The sequence below is a fragment of the Capra hircus genome, chromosome 5, assembly GCF_001704415.2.
Source record: "Capra hircus breed San Clemente chromosome 5, ASM170441v1, whole genome shotgun sequence".
Lineage (NCBI taxonomy): Eukaryota > Metazoa > Chordata > Mammalia > Artiodactyla > Bovidae > Capra > Capra hircus.
The window spans coordinates 109935904-109952593 of NC_030812.1; the positions used below are offsets into that span (position 1 = coordinate 109935904).

Genomic DNA, 16690 nt, shown 5'->3' on the forward strand with positions numbered 1-16690 from the left:
CCTCACTGGCTTCCCCTCCCACCCTCTCCTGCACCATCTCCTTCCTTCCCAGTCGGAGTGAGTGAGTGAGTGAGTGAGTGAAGTCTCTCAGTCGTGTCCAACTCTTTGCGACCCCATGGACTGTAGCCTACGAGGCTCCTCCGTCCATGGGGTTTTCCAAGAAAGAATACTGGAGTGGATTGCCATTTCCTTCTCCAGGAGATCTTCCCGACCTAGGGATTGAACCCGGGTCTCCCGCATTGTAGGCAGACGCTTTACCGTCTAAGCCACCAGGGAAGTCTCCCAGTCGGAAGGGAAAAGCAGATATTCCACTGAGCATGTGCCAGTCCAGGCCCTGTTCCCTGAGGCCACAGCATGTGGCTGAGAACATGGGGTTTGGAGTCAGGAGAAGCATGTTCAAATCCTGACTTTGCCGCATACCAGCCATGTGACCCTGGGTGGCTGTGGCTGGAGCCCTGGAGCCAGTGCTGGTGCCTCAGTTTCCTCATCTGTAAAATGGGGTAACAGTAGCACCGGCCAGTTGATGGGACTCGGCTGAAGGTGAAGGGCGACTTTCCAAGTTGTAGATTGATTGTATTTAAAGCCTGTGAGTGTAGGTTCAGCCGTTGGGAGGCAGCCATGGTCTAAAGGGTTTGTGATCGCATCTCTTGTCCTTACTCAAGGTCATGTTAAGTAATCAGCAGATAACACCAGTCTGAGATTCTCAGTCCTTTGCTGGTGAGGTGGCTTTTTTTTTCGCCCCAAAGCCAAAGAATGGGAACTCCTGGAGCCTGTTATAGAAGAGGCGGACAAGGACAGGGGCTTCCCTGTTGCACATACATGACAAGCCCTGGTTCTTGTCCACAGTCACATGGGTCTGTGCTCTGGGGCCTCTGGGCTCCCTTCCTCATGTGCTTACTGTAAGGTTTAAATGACGTATTATTAATATATGCTATTTCATTAGAAAAGCGAAAAGCTCAGGGACCTTGTGGCTGGGGAGTCTCTTTTCTGAGGGTCACTTCTGCTCCAGGGTCATCGTGTCCCTGGGATGCTCTCTGCCCCTCTGTGTCCCCTCTGTGCAGTGGGGGATGGGATCAGGGGCTCTCTGAGGGCCGGGATGAGGTTATTCTGTGGCAAAGGTCACCTGGAGAGGCGTGAGAGTCTGGGTGGCCAAGTGGGCAAGGTGGCAGGGTCCTAACCACAGAGCCTTGGGTGCCAGGCGGGGGCCCTGAGCTTCGCCACGGGATGCCCTCGTGGAGCTGGCACCTGGGCCCCAGCCTGCCCTATTCCCCAGTGCAGGGAGCCAGCACGAGGAGTCCTGCTCATGGCAAAGGTCATGAGGTTAAGGGGCCCGACAGGCAAAGGCAAGTCGGGCCATCCTGTACCACCCTCTCTGGGCCTCTGTCCTCTCTTGCGCTGTCCCAGAGTCCTGGAGCTCTGCTTGACAGCTTTCAGAATTCCCCGGTGCTTGTGACTAATGATGGCAGCTCTGGGCGCTGGGCCAGGCCACCAAATTGCTCAGCCCAGGACCTTCACGCCTTCCACCACTCTCCTTCCCACGCCACGTGGTCTGGTTTAACTTCAAGGAGGGCTTATGCCTTTGATCCCCGAGCCAGTGGGGAGTGTGTCAGGATCCGCAGACAGCGATGCCAGCTCTGGCCTGACTTCTGAGCCTTGCAGGCTTCTGGAAAGGGCCCAGCCCTGCCATCTGGGATTTCCCTGAGTGCCTTGGGGCAGGGCTGAGACTGTCCATCCCTGAAGCTGGGCCATCTAGAGGTGAAAGCCGCTCCATCTGCCCCTTTCGAGGGACATGCACCAGAGGTGGCCCTGTGGCAGCGCAGCACCGCTAAGTCAGACCATTCAGGCAACTCACTGACTGTGACCTTGGCCAGGTCACTCCAGCTCTCCGGGCCGTTTCTCCATCTGCTCCCTGTGGGCTATGAGAAGAGTTAGGGCCATGTCCCTAGGGGCCTGGCAGGCAGTAGTCATGACTACTGCCAAGTTCATTAACGCAATATGAGCTAGACCAGGTGGGTAGGGAGCACTTCGGGAAGGAGGCTGAGCCACCACTAGGTGAGTGGGGAGAGGTGCTTCAGGAAAGCTTCCAGAAGAGGTGACAGATGACCCGGGCTGTGAAGGATGAGTAGGAGTTTGCCTGGTAAAGTTGGTAGAAGGATATGCATGCATACCCCATGCAAAGGGTGTAATTGGGGACAGCCAGAAGTTCAGTGCATGCCAAGGCTAGCGGGAGAGAAGGCCGGAAGAGTTCACTGAGGTCAGGGTGTAGGAGGCTGTGGGTGTCAGGCTAGGGAGGGTGATGGGAGCCGCCCTCCCATCACCTCTGGAAGGCTTTTGAATAGGGGAGAGGTCTAATCGGAATTGGGCTTCAGCCAGATTAATTTAGTGATGACGAAATGGGGCAAGAACAGCAGGCTCTGATTTTGTAGCTCAGCTCTGCCTTTTTCCAGCTGGGGTTCTTGGGTAAAAGTGTATTCCCCTTTGTGACTGTTTCCTCACTTGTAACTGGGGCTTGTAATAGGGCTGGAGGATTAAATGCAATAACACTTGCAAAGAGCTTGGATAGTATTGGCCACACAAACACCTCAGGATTGTGTGCAGGGCAGATTGGAGTGGCAGAGACCAGAGCTGGAGGCCAGCAGGGAGGCTGGCAGGGCTCAGGTGAGAGATGCTGAAGATTAGCTGAGGCCTCAGAGGAGGGCAAGGAAAGACACAGGAAGAGACAAGCCCTGCATCACAGAGGAGAGCAGGTCTGGTGTGAATCTCAGCTCCAGCACTTCCCAGCTGTTTGAGCTGGGAGAGGCCCCTCATTTCTCTAAACCTCAGTTTTCCTAATCCATAAAATGGGTCTGCTGACTCACACTGCTCAGGGCCTTGGTGAGGAAGACGTGGGAGTGCCAGGTTCCTGGAAGACACCTGCCAAGTGCACTTTGAACTTGAAGCTGGCAGGAAGGGCAAAGGGAGCAGAAGAGGTGGCTGGGAGAGATAGCAAAACAGGCCAGGGGAAAAGGCAAAGAGGATGGGGGACGTTTGCTGGTAATTAGAACGTTTGAACTTCAAAAAAGTTAATTAATGATGAAGCTGCTGCTGGAGCGATGCTCAGGCTAGAAGAGGGCCCTGGCAACTACTGAAGTTAATTACAGGCTGTGGCAGGAGAGTGGCAGAGGTTTGAGGGGGCAGGAAGGAGCAGAGTTGGGGTAAGGAGGGTCTGACAGGGAGGCAGGAAGGAAGGCAGTATCCCAAGGTGAGCAAGGACCGGGGATGGAAGGGAGGCTGTTGCCAAGGAAACTGGGTCAATCTTCCATTAGGCAAGAGATCCTCACCCCACCGCTGGGTGGGGTCTGGCTGAGAGGCTGACTGGCATAGCTGCATCTGAGGTCAGAGTAAGGGCTTTGAAATCGAGGGGCCAGAGCTTTCATTTGGGGACACTCAAGAAGAATCTTTGGGTGTCAGAGTGGGCAGCACCTAGAGAGGTTTACTCAATCACGACAGACATTTATTTTGCTCCTCCTAGATGCTTGTCACTGTTGGGGCATGAATGCCACCACCCTGTCCCCTTGGAATGTAGGTTCTAGCCTTGGATAAAGACGATGAACGTGTCAGCAGGTTAACCCGTGAATGACCCAGGCCCTTGGGTCCTTCTGGGTTCTGGCTCCCCTGGTTCCCCTGGGGGCTTGGGGATTCTAGGTTTGGGAGGGAGGTATGGGGCTGAACATCAGTGGGCTGTGTTCTAAGACTGAGCAGGAATCAGCCAGGAAGGAGCAGGGTGTTAGAGAGGAGAGCAGCCTGGCCTGGAAAGCCCACTCACTCCGTCCAAGCACGTGCCCTTGAGGCCCGGCTCAGCTGCTGGCTGTAGGAGCCTTTCTGCCTGGACGCGCCTGAGGAGGCTGAGCCCCACCCTGACTCAGGCAGGGGCTGGGGGGAGCCCAGGCACAGACCTGCTGGAGTCTGGCGATGAGCTGTAACCCGGCCACAGGAGAGGAGGGAAGTACAGGGTGTCTGGCCAGTCTCAGCCATGCTGGACGGACGCTCTGCAGGGTTCAGCTCCAGGGCTTGGGTAGAGCTGGAGGGGGCGTGGGTGGGGCAGGGGAGGGATGGTCAGAGAAGGGAGGCAGTGACAGTCAGAGGAAGGAAGTCAGGGTTAGGCTGGGAGAGTCTGGAGATGGTCTCCCAGTCAGGACTCTGGGGACCTCTTCCTTTCTGGGTCTGGGGGAATTCAGGCTGGGGCAAAGAGGTCGGGGTCGGGAGGTGGGGAGGGCATCCTGGCAGATGGTGGCTTAGTGGAGTTCAGGTTCTCTGGTGGATTTGGCCATGTCTGTTGTGAGGAGTCGGGGTAGGCTGTTTAAAAGGTCTTTGAAAATATAGGCACTGACCCACCAGGGGAGGCACCTGGGGGGCAATGGGGTGGATATCTGTGTTGGTGGTGGGGGAGTGGCCCCCCAGCTGTTGTGTCCTTGACTTGGTGCGCACGTGGTTTGAATGTATCAGCATGCTGGTGATCCTGCTGAACTGCGTGACCCTCGGCATGTACCAGCCGTGCGACGACATGGATTGCCTGTCAGAGCGCTGCAAGATCCTGCAGGTGAGAACGGCAGCCCCGCCCCGCCCCGCCCCGCCCCGCCCCTCAGGCCCCGCCCCGGCCCCCGCCCATCCTAGCTAGGCCCCGCCCCACCCCGCCTAGCCACCTCTTCACTCCGGGTCCTGCCCTCGCTGCACTCATCCTCTTGCCTCACTGCCAGCTGGTCCCACCTGCCTCCCTTCCAACCTCTCTCCTTTCCGTCCTCTCCTCTCTGTCTCGAGGCCTCTGCCCTAGTCCATGCCCTTCCTTCTCTCCCATCACCAACTTCCTCCTGGTCTCCCCATCCCCACCCCCCTATCCAGTAGAGCACAAGTGGCCTGACACTCCCTGAAGAAAGCCTTGCCCCTCACTCCCAGTGATCCGGATAAAGGCCGAGCTCCGTCACTATGTCGATGCCGTTAGGAGCCGCCTCCTGGACCTCTCCTGTTCTCATCTCACGGAGATCCCAGGTGGAGGCCTGACCTTTGGCCCCTATGGCACACGTACACCTGTAGTGCAGGGTGTTGGGTTTATACCCATTTTACAGGCATGGAAACATCTAATTCTGTCTCCCTGAGAAACTCAGATTCCTCCCAAGAGGAACTGCCCTCTGCTTCCTGTGTTCCCATAGGACTCAGAGGTTCCCAAGCCGCCCAGTTTCTCCAATTCCCTTGGGGGTACATGTTCAAGATCCAGACCCCTGGCCCATACAAAACCTGCTGAATTAGAATCTGAGGTGGGTCTGGGGTCCAAGTGGGTAACAAGCTCCTGGGCTGGCCCCAGGGTCCTGGGTGGAGTTAGAACCCATTATTAACTTCAGTGAGTACTAGACTGGCTTCCCTACCAGGTGGTGAATTTAGCGAGCATTCATCTCTGGGCCCCCAACACTCAACCTATGAGCTACACAGAGAAGGTGCTCAGCCTCCATTTGTTGAATTGAATTGTCTTTAACCTTCATTGATTCTGGAAGGAGGGATTCCACCCAGGCCCCATCCCCAGGAAATAGACATGAGCCCGTGATTGTGGCCGTATTTGGGGCCTTCCTTTCTGAGCAGAGGAAGACATCACGGGGACCTGTGCCCAGGGCGGGTGTCAGGCCTGTTTTGAGAAAGCTCCTTCCATGTGTGTTTAGGAGACAGGGAGACCTGAGTGTCATTTCTTCCCTTCACGGCTGTGGGAACTGTGGCAAGTTTCTGAAGCAGTCTGAGATCCCGGTTCCTCATTGATAAAATGGCAGCATTCAAGGGGTCACTCAGAGAACTGAAGAGGGAATCCAGAGCAAGGGTCTAGCCCAGGGCATGGCAATTATTGGGAGACCCCCCTTTGCCCACTCCCATCTGGGTCCCTTGTCATTATGTTTGCTTTTAGGGAACAAATAGAGGGGGCTGGAAAACCCTGGGCAGGCTCATTCCCCATTCTGGGTCTCGGTCTCCTCCTCTGTGAAATGAATGCCTTGGACTAGGACCTCTGAGGTTCTCTCCCGGACCAGGAGAAGATGTTTCCAGGTCTCTCCCTGGGTCCTCGTGTCCACACCCGTGTTCCCACCTCACACCGTGGCTCCAACCCTGTGTCCTGCTCTGGGACCTCATGCTGTCCCTTGCTTCTTGTCCTCCTCCTGCCCCTGCAGGTCTTTGACGACTTCATCTTTGTCTTCTTTGCCATGGAGATGGTGCTCAAGATGGTGGCCCTGGGCATTTTTGGCAAGAAGTGCTACCTTGGGGACACATGGAACCGACTGGATTTCTTCATTGTCATGGCAGGGTAGGTAGACCATATCAGACAGGTCCTAGCCTCTGATGCATGCCAGACATCATGTAAATAATCTCTGGGGCTTCTTGGTAATAATGATGAAGCTGTGTGTTATTGTCTGGATTCCTCCTGGGCCCCTGTGATGGAGGAATGATGTGCCTTCCCTGAATGGCCTGGACAAACAGACATTCCTTCCCCCTCATTCTGGTGAACTGTGTGACTTCCTGCGCTGTCAGCTGATACTGGGTCTGTTTTACGCTAACTGGACCTTAAGAAAGCTACTTAACCTCTCTAAACCTCCGTTTCCTCGTCTGTGAAATGGGGATAATGTATAACAAAGGACAGCTCCATTAAAGTGAGCACCCAACAAATGTGAGCTATTATTATTATCATCCTAGATCAGTTAGCAAGTTAGAGATCCAGCACAGACTCTACCGTCTGACTCCAGACTGTGGTTATTTCTGCCAAGATGTAAGCTATAGTCAGAAAGAGGTCAGGGGACAACTTAACCTGTTTGGAGCATCTTGGACTCTGCTCTGTGCCTTGTCCTTCCTTTCCTGGGTTAAGCCAGGCTGGTGGCCCATCCACACATTCATCCCACAGTCAGCAGTTGACTGAGCTCCTACTAAGTGTCAGCACTGTCTCCAATGCAGGGCAGGAAGGATAGCAAATCTAGACATAAACTTTATCCTTCCCGAGTACCATCTGGAGAAAGGCATTCAGCAGCTACACAGGTGAACATGCCACACACTGAGACCAGGGCTCTGGGAAAGAGTTATGATTCTCTGAGAGCATCTTTGCACCAGGCTGGGGACTTGGGGATTTGACGACTTGCCTGAGGAGGTGACGCACGCACAACAGCTGGAAGATGGACAGGTGTTAACCATGCCCAGTAATGGTCAATATGGCAGAAGTGAAAAGCAGGGACAAAGAGGCTAGAGACCCACGAGTGTGTGTGTGAGTGTGTACACGTGTCAGTGTCTGTGAGAGCATGTGCATTTGTATACATGTGTGTGCCAAGATATGTGTGTGATGCCCTTGAGAAGTTGCAGGGAGAGTGGCCAGGCAGGTGGCTGAGATGGGAAGTCAGTATCCCCATGTACACACTGAATTCCGCCGATGTGTCCTGAAGGGCAGTGGTTTGCTCACTGGTGTTCTTTAGAACGTGACAGTATCCTTTCCTCAGAGCTGTATTCAGTTCCACAGCCACATTATCAGCGATGATTTAGACCGAATTAGAAGGTAAACTGGGTCCCTACGTGGGAGCTGTGTTGCCCTCTTTGTCAGATTCTTCCTGCTCATTCTCATCTTGATTTGGCTGGAGGACATCCTTAAGTAGTTTTTTTTTTTTAATTGGATTGGCCAGAAAGTTCATTTGGGTTTTTCCATCACATGTTAAGGAAAAATCCAAATGAACTTTTTGACCAACTCAATAAAAAGAAAAGGTGCTTGGATAGTGTCATTTTTCAGTCTTGCCTGTCCAAGCATATATCCCTTTGATCTCGGTGGGTGAAGGGCATTTTTTGTCTGCACTGCTCCAGAGTCGCAGTTTTTCTCCCTCAGAGCCCTGCGTGCGGTATCATCCAAATCGACACCATATATTGCAGCCGAGGCCACTAGAGATCTGATTCTTCTTTGTTGGGAGAAACCTGCTTTTCCTTTGTTAGAAGCTTGAAGGTTTTCTCCTTACCTTCAGAATTCAGACATTTCTCAAGGGCAGGGATTGCTTCCGGAGGGGCCTTTTGGAACTCAAGACTTGTGCATCCTTCAGGTCAGAAAAAAATTATTCTGTATCTTGTTTGGTGACTGGCCATTCTTCTCTGCTCTCTCCTAGAATTCCCAGTAAGTGGTTATTTCCATCCTCTCTCTATTCTCTGCATGTTTCGTTCACCTCTCTTACAGATTTCATCTGTACTAAGAGAGAATTCCTTGACTTGGCCTTCTGAATCACTAACAATGTCCTTTTCTCAATTTACTGCCCCTAATGGAAGTGTTCATCTCATCTGTGTCTTTTTAATTCTCAGGATTGCTTGTTGCTCTTGAATTTCTTATTTTTCAGAGCAGCTTGTTTTTATGGATGCAATATTCACTCATATCTCCTCGTAGATACAAATTAGGCTTTAGTGATCCTGAAGTCAAAGTATAATTTCCAGAAAGTTAAAAAAAATTACCCTCACACAAATCTTAGAAGGAACATGTATATTACAAATTTATTCGACTCATTAATGAGGAATCAGCAGGATGGTAATTGTCAGAATCAGGAAAACAGGTAATGGAAAAAAAAAACCTGGGGATATGAGGTGCTTAGAATCAAAGCTGGTTAATGGCCTTATAGGGTCATAAAACCGTAATCTTTGGGGTTATCTTTTTCTATTGGGCAGAAACCACTTACAAATATCTCCAAGTTCACATGTAATTTCATAGCAGCCAGACCTTTAATTAACAGTAAAGAGTGAATCAGACCAAGGTGTGGTCCCCCAGATAATGAAATAATCTTTAGATGGGTCTGTTAAATAGTGCTCCAAATGATATCACGAGAAATGCTGCCCTTCCTTTGCCGAAATTCCAAATTTTAGGATGATTTTTCTTAACTCTTGTTTCAAGGAAGTCATTTGTTTTGCTGGCTCCACTGACTGCCTCCCATGAGTGCCCCCGCCCTGCCCTTTTGCCTTGAAGAGTCTCCTCTAATGCTTAGCGGTTCCCCTCTGTCTGCTCATATTTATAAAAAAAGACAATAAGGATCTAAACTGAGTCGTCTAAGGATCTGGGTTGGCTTCAGCATTGTGGCGAGGTCTCCGTTTGATATTTTCTCTTGGTCTTTGGGGTGGAGACGGGACAGGGGTGGGGTCCACAGGCCAGCAGCCTCCTGGGGGGGTCAGGGAGCGCTGGGTACATGTGCAGCCCCGTAGGGCCCCATACTTGGTGCAATGCTCTGCTTTCATCAGTTTGAAATTCTTTTTTCTTTTTCTAGTGGTTGTTGGTCTTCCACAATGGAATTCTTTCTTTGAAAATTTTTATTGGAGTATAGTTGCTTTACAATATTATGTTAGTGTCTGCTGTGTCGGCAAAGCAAGTCAGCTGTATGTATACATATATCCTCTCTCTTTGGGGTTTTCTTCCTGTTGAGGTCACCGCAGAGCCCTGAGTGGAGTTCTCTGTGCCACACAGGAGGTTCTCATTAGTTATCAGTTTTAGACGTGGAAGCCCCATTTTATATGTAGTAGCACATCTCTGTCAGCCCCAGCCTCCCGGTTCTTCCCACCCAGCCCTTCCCCACCTTGGTGTCTGTGCATTTGTTTTTTATGTCTGTGTCTCTATTTCTGCTTTGCAAACAGTTTCATCTATGCCATTTTTCTAGATTCCGTATATGTGTGTTAACACGTAATATTTGCAATTCTTTTCTTAAAAAGATTCCACTTTACGTTAGTTTTTCTTACTTTTGGCTGCGCTGAGTCTGTTGCTGTGCGCGTGCTTTCTCCAGTTTGGGCGAGCAGGGGCTACTCTCCGGTTGTGGTGCGTGGGGTTCTCATTGCAGCAGCTTCTCTTTCTTCGGAGCAGAGCTGTAGATGCCTGGGCTTCAGTGTTTGCAGCACATGGGCTCAGTAGTGGTGAAGCTTAGCTGCCCCGAGGTATGTGGAATCTTCCCGAACCAGAGATCCAACCCAGGTCCCCTGCATTGGCAGGCAGACTCTTATCCGCTGTACCACCAGAGAAGTTCGGAAATTCTTAATACATTTTGAACAGGGGCCCTACGTTTTCACTTAGCACTGGGTCCTGGGAGTTACGTAGCCAGTCTTGGCTTGGCGGTGGGCTCAACAGAGACATTTTTGTGAGTCATGAAGAGCCCCATGTGGGATGCTAGGAACTCTGGTGACCCAGAGCTCTGGGTCCTTCCTGTCCTTTGTGCCTAGGGATGGTGTGGGTGCAGAAGGCAGGATGGGGAGCCACAAGCCTGGGCTTCAAAGCCCAGCTCCCCCCACCCAGTCCCACCCAAGCCCGCAGCTATAAATGTCCCGTTTCCTGAGCAACAGGCCTGCCATCCTGAGGACGTTTTCTTCCTTCCTGCTCCTCCTTATCCCCAGATTACTGGCTCGCTTTTCAAGCCCAGAGAAGACAGAACCTCCACACTGGAAGGTGCCTGTAGAAGTCAGAGCCTTCACCTCCATATCCAGTCAGCCCCTGCTTGTGTGCTGCCACTGGAGGCAACTCACAAGGCAGCCAAATGCAAACTGGGACAGCTTTTGTTGTCCAGTCCCTAAGCTGTGTCCAACTCTTTGCAACCCCATGGACTGCAGCACACCAGGCTTCCCTGTCCTCCCCTGTCTCCCGGAGTTTGCTCAAACTCATGTCCAGCCTAATGTGCTGGAAAGTTCTTTCAAGGAGTTTGAAATTTGTCTTCCTGTAGCTCCCGCCCGATGGTGGATCTTGACACTTACTCATTGACAAAGTCGGCATTTATTGAGCACCTACTGCATACCAGGTGCTACGCAGGGGGCGCACGAAAGGAACAAGACAGATGCTGCTGTGATTTCATAAAGCTCACGATTTAGGAAACAATATAAAACAGATAATAAAGTTCTAGATAAATTCTACTTGGGACCAAAGCCGTTGCAGCAAAGTGTAGAGGGCCATGAGGGTGTGGACTGGGTCTGTATACAGCTTCCTGAGGAAGAGAGGCCTAGGGGTAAGAGTTGACCAGCAAGGGGTTGGGGAGGGTGTCTTGGGTAAAGGGGACAGCACGCAGGGGGCCTGGAGGGGCTATTTGAGGAAGAGGAGGCTGTCAGAGCCCAGGGACCCATGGGGTGGGTGGGTGCTGAGAGATGAGGCCAGAGAGGGGGCAGGGGCCTGACTGCTCAGAGGTGTTAGGGGCTCAGTTATGTCCGACTCTTTGTAACCCCATGGACTGTAGCCCACCAGGTTCTTCCATCCATGGAATTCTCCAGACAGGAATACTGGTGTGGATTGCCATTCCAGAAAGGGTGTCCCCAAAAGACTTGTGACAGCCTTCACACGTTGGAAAGAGGCTCATTTCCTCCCCTAGTCTCCCCTTCCCCATATAAAATGTTCCCAGCCTCTCCCGCTGTTTGTCAAAGGAGGGGAGGTGGCCTCCCCTGCTGGACCTACTTTAGGCTGTCTTCCCTGGCTGGGGGGAAGGACCCCGGCTTCCCACTGATGACTTGTGGGAGAGAAAAGGGACTGCCCTCGCCCGGGACCATGCGGGATTGTGGCCTGCTGAGGGGCTTCACTCCCTGGCCCCCCTAGGTTGTGCGCTCTCCAAGCCAGGCCTCTCCTACCCTGGAACTAAACACAGGTGATTTGAAAAAAAACACACAAATACCCACCTTTGCATTTATTGTTATTAATTTCATCTTACAATGATCTCTTAGAGTCTTATTTCCATCACTCATTGCATTTTCTTCCTGTGCTTGATCAGCCCAGGACAGCAAGGCCCTTGGCACCTCACTAGAGGCTCTACCAGTGTGTGACAAAGCCCCACTCATCAGTGGGTAATAGTGGAACCTACCTCACTGTGTTATTTAAGCTATGCATCTCTGCCTTAGTCCATTAGGAGGTCATGAAATATTCACTGACATTCTCTTTGAACTTGAGATTTTCTTTATCTATATATCTCCCTTGCTGCATCATACTGGTAATACTACCACCTCCCTTAACCAAAAAAATAAAACCACATAAAATGGCCATTGACAGCTGTGGGGAGGGGTCTGGGTACCTCTGTTAAAATCTTTCCCAAGAATTCTGATGACTGGTGTCTGGGAGGGGTGGGTATGGTGAGCCAGGGCTGTAGGGCTGGGCTGGTAGGGACCTTTCTAGAATGAGTCTGAGCCAGTGCCTGGCCAAGGTCATGGCTGGTGTGGGCCCTGCCTTGGAGGAACTCAGGGAACAGGAGTGGCCTTGAGTCTGATGTCCCTTAAAAGCTTTTGACTATGATGGGATCCTGGAGAAGGCCTTGGCGTGGAAAATGGAGCTGCTGAGGGACAAGCATGAGCTGATCAGGAATGGGCTCTTAAACATATGTGCAACCTTGTACCCCTTCTGTCTGCTCCTTGAAATTCAGAGAGCCACAGGGTTACTGGGGCACAGGTTAAAATACAGATTCTGGGGCCTCATCCAGGGGATCCTGACCCAGAAGGTACAGAGGGCCTAGGCATCTGCATTTTATGCAAATGCCCAGGTGGGTCTGGGTTCTTTTGACTCTCACAGAGCTCCTCATCAGGAGTCCTTTGAGTGGTGAGCATGATTCCCAGTTCTGGGAACCACAGGAAGAAGAAGAGGCCTGGGGAGGGCTCCGTCTCTGATCCGTGCCCAGGATCTGAATTAATTCTCAAGACAAGCAGATGTGCTCTGTCAATGAAACAGTGGGGACTCGTAAAAATTTCTGTCATCATTAATAATATTAACACGAATAGCGGTAACACCAGGAGCTCTGCACCTTGGCCAGGGAGGAAGGAGGAGGAGGGGCTGGGCCAGGATCTATCGTGCCCTGGAAACAGCTTCTCCCCAGAGTGCGAGGGGGGCAGCTTCTCCAACCCGACTCTTACAAGCTCTCGGGCAACAAAATGTCAATAAGAGTTGTTCCTTATCCCTGAACTAGAGCTTTCTAAAGAGATCAGGCAGGCTTGTCCCCTCTGTGGTTGCTTGCTGAGAGTTCCTATTGTCCAAAGTGGCCCATCAGTGGGACTTTAAAAAGCAAAAGGAATTGAATCCTCTTAGGCATTATCCAGGTGAAAAAAAAAAAAGAGCATCTACTGTTTGCGGAGTACTCACTGTAGGCCTGATGCTGTGCATTATCTGGCCTAATCTTCAGACTAGCGCTGTGAGGGAGGGATTGTGGTCAGTTCTGTTTCACAGATGAGCACAGTGACAGGGAGTGACCTGCCTGAGGTCACGACCTAGTAGGGGGCAGAGCCAGGAGTTGCATCCAGGCAGCTTGGCTCCATGGGCTGGCATCGAATCCTGGTTCTGTGTAACTTGCTGGTGTATCTGTCAGGGATGCATTGGACTGCAAATTAACAGGACATCTCACCACAACACAAATACTGGGATGTTTTTCCCGACATAACATGACGTTCCGAGGTCAGTGGTTACCAGTAATGGCTCTGTGATGTGGGAGCTGACGTCCTTGTAATTTTCCAGATCTTCTTTTCATGGGCACAAAGTGGCTGTTAAAGCTGTGGGCGTCATGTCTGCGTTGAAGGCAGGAAGGGTGGAGGGAGACAGGACTATGCCAGCTGTGCGTGTCTACTTGGATCTGGAAAACAACATTTTCTTTTCTAGATCCTTCCCCATCCCAGCACACTTGGCCAGAACTGGGTCTCATGGCTGTGCTTAGCTGCAAGGGAAGCTAGGAGAATAGAAAACATCATTGAATTTGGATAAATCAATCAAGAATTGTTCCCTGGGGCCAGGCAAGATTGGAAGAAGAGAGAGTGCACTTTGGGTGGGCAACTCTCAGAGTCTGCCACCCTCTTCTCCTACAACCTGTGTTTCTTCATTTGCTCTTGGCCAAAGCTGTGGCCCTACCATGTCTCCAAGTCCGAATTGGAGCCTCAGGAGCCCTGCCTGGGCTGTCTGGGGATGTACATGATCTGCTGAGAAGTCTAAAGTCAATTGCCAACCCGTGGAAGCCCCGCAGAGGCTGGTGCCCACTAGCAGGCTTGCTGTGGTTACTGGTGTGAGAGGGTCACCACCGGGCTGTTTCCCGAAGCCTTTGCTGCCTGCCTGCCTCCTGCACGGCTCTATGTGCATGATCTCTGGGTCAAGGAAGCACGGCACATGTCGCCAGGTAGAATCCTCTTGGGTCTATGACTTTAGACCCTGATTTATCCTGGGCTCTATAGGTCTGTCTCCTCCAGGGCTTGTGTGCTCCAGGGCAAGGCCAAGGCTGAGCCATTGTCCCGGAGTCCCTGGAACTTGGCCCCAGGGCCAGCACAGAGGGGAAGCTCCATATTTGTTCCGTATCTTTGTGTCCTGTCACTGCAGAGCTGGGGGATCTGGGGCCATTTTCTTTTAGCTGAATCGGCCCTTGGGTGTGTGTGGACCTGGGAAGGTTCCAGGGAAAGTCCTGGTGTGGATGAGTCTTCATTTGCATATGGAATAAAGTGGGAGGGAGAGACAGCATGATGATCACCACTCTGGTCTGTTTCCATGGAAACAGGATGCTAGATGACATGGAGGACTGGGTAGGGGGTAAATCACCAGAGATTCTCAGGCTACAGGTTGACAAGCCAGACACCAGTCAATCATAAATCAGTCAGGATTCTTTCAGTTTATACAAACAGGAACCCTCTGAACCTTGTTTAAAGAAGCTTACTATCCCTTTTCCTGAAAGTCCAGGGGTCTCTGACTTTAGGACCTGCTCAATCCAGGATCCTGAAAGATGTCACCAGGCAGTGTGCCCTCCCATCCTACCGCTCTTTTCAGTCCTCTGACTGAGGACTTCCATCCATGGCAGATTTCCTCTGGTTTGGAGGGGGGTGGGCAGAAGAAGGGCACAAACTCCTCCCTCCAGTTCAACAGAAAGACACCGCTGCTTCCTTAGCCACTCTAAGCAGAGTGGGAGAGAGCCTTGTTGGCTTGGATTGGCTGGAAAGGGTCATGTGCTCATCCCTGAGCCAATCACTGTAGCCTAAATGAGGCAGCACTCTGATTGGCCAGACCTAGGTCAAGGCATATGCCCTGGGCCAGGTGTGAGGTTGACCTCTCTCATACCACATGGTCAGAGAGTGGGGAGGGTGCATTTGGCAAATCCCAGGACTGTTACCTACAAGCAGAGAAGGAAGCTCCAGGTAGGCACAAATCAGTGATGATGCCTAGGTGGGTTGTCAGAACTAAGGTTTCCTGACTGGGTTGTGCTTTCTTACTCCTCCACTGTCCTGAGAACTTGTTAACCTCATTTCCCATCTGGGGAAATGGAAGCTCAGAGAGATCAGCAGCCTGCCTCAGGTCACACAGCCTGTAGGGACTGTGTGATGTGTTCAGGTACGACTGTCCCCAGAACCCATCCTGACTTGCAACTTGAAGGGTTTTACCTTTTCAGAGGCCAAAAGATCCCAGTCGCTCTGCCCTGGAGGACTTGGACGGCCTCACCAGCTCTCAGAAGGATGTGGGATGAGTCCCGGAAGAGGGACTTTTTTCCCTGAAGCTCTGGTGGAGCCAATAGAATCCCTATCTGGTTTCCAGCAGCTGTGCCCACCGGCCGTGGTGCTGAGACTACTCTGGAGTAAGGGAGCTGAATTTTGTGGGAGGCAGTCAGGAGGCATATTTCGGATATATACTAAAAAATGATAACACTGTTTGCCTGAAGTTCAGACTTAACTGGGCATCCTCTATCTACCTGGCAACTCTACCCAGAGATAAAGCCATTGAGTGTTGTCCCCTGCGTAGAGCCTTGTGGAGAGATGGTCCAGGGTCTCCTGCTGCCGAGGTCCCCAAATTTCTTTTGTGGCCCCCAGTTCCTCCTTTACTCTGAACTTGGCCTGACTTGGCTTCAGCCCATCAGTTTCTTTGTCAGGTAGGCTTAAGAAACCCAGTTCTTGGACTTCGCTGATGGCACAGTGGATACGAATCCACCGGCCAATGCAGGGGTCATGGGCTCAATCCCTGGTCTGGGAAGATCCCATATGCCGCGGAGCAACTAAGCCTGCGCGTCACAACTATTGAGCCACCACTCTAGAGCCCGCGCTCCGCGATGAGAGAAGCCACCACAGTGGGAACCCCGCGCACCCTAGTGAAGAGTAGCCCCACTCGCAACTAGAGAAAGCCTGCGTGTAGCAAGGAAGCCAGTGCAATCCGCTCCCTGCAAAGAGAAAGAAACTTTGTTCTGGTCTCATAAGAACTGTGTGATGGTATCTGGGCAATAATGACCACCAGTCATAAAACACTGGCCAGAGTCAAGGGTTAACATTATCAGTCCCTAATTTTCTCTTTCCATGATTTCGTCTCTCCCTCCTGCCCTCCCTCCACTAAACACCTACTATGTGCTGAGTGCTGGGATACTAGCATAAGCTGGTGGTCTAGTTACCACCCGACACAAACTTGAGTCATCATAGAGCTGCCTCCTGACAGATGAGTTGCCATTTCCAGCATCTCAGCTTCCTTTCCATTAGCTACATCTTACATTACATTTTAAGAAAGCCCTGTGAGTCCCTCGTAAAGATTGAGGAAACACCCTATTTTTATCAGTAACACTCAGAAATCATCTCCTGGGAGGGGTATTTCCTGGAAAGATGTTAAGTCTCAGTCATTTTATGTTGCTTCTTGTCAGCTCCTAGATTTTTTTATTTTTATTTTTATTTTCTGATCTTGTCCCTCAAGTTATTTGTTTGACAAGCTGGCAGGGGGAGCTGCCTCCAAGCTGGGTGCTGG

General features: G+C 51.6%; 1 protein-coding gene across 1 annotated transcript in view; it reads left to right on the forward strand.

Annotated features, from left to right (window-relative positions):
* Positions 1-16690, forward strand: part of CACNA1I (calcium voltage-gated channel subunit alpha1 I) — a 127189-nt gene that overhangs the window by 26033 nt on the left and 84466 nt on the right. The window contains 2 exon segments of the mRNA XM_018048795.1: positions 4468-4579; positions 6183-6316. Of these exon segments, the coding sequence (XP_017904284.1) occupies positions 4468-4579; positions 6183-6316 (246 nt within the window).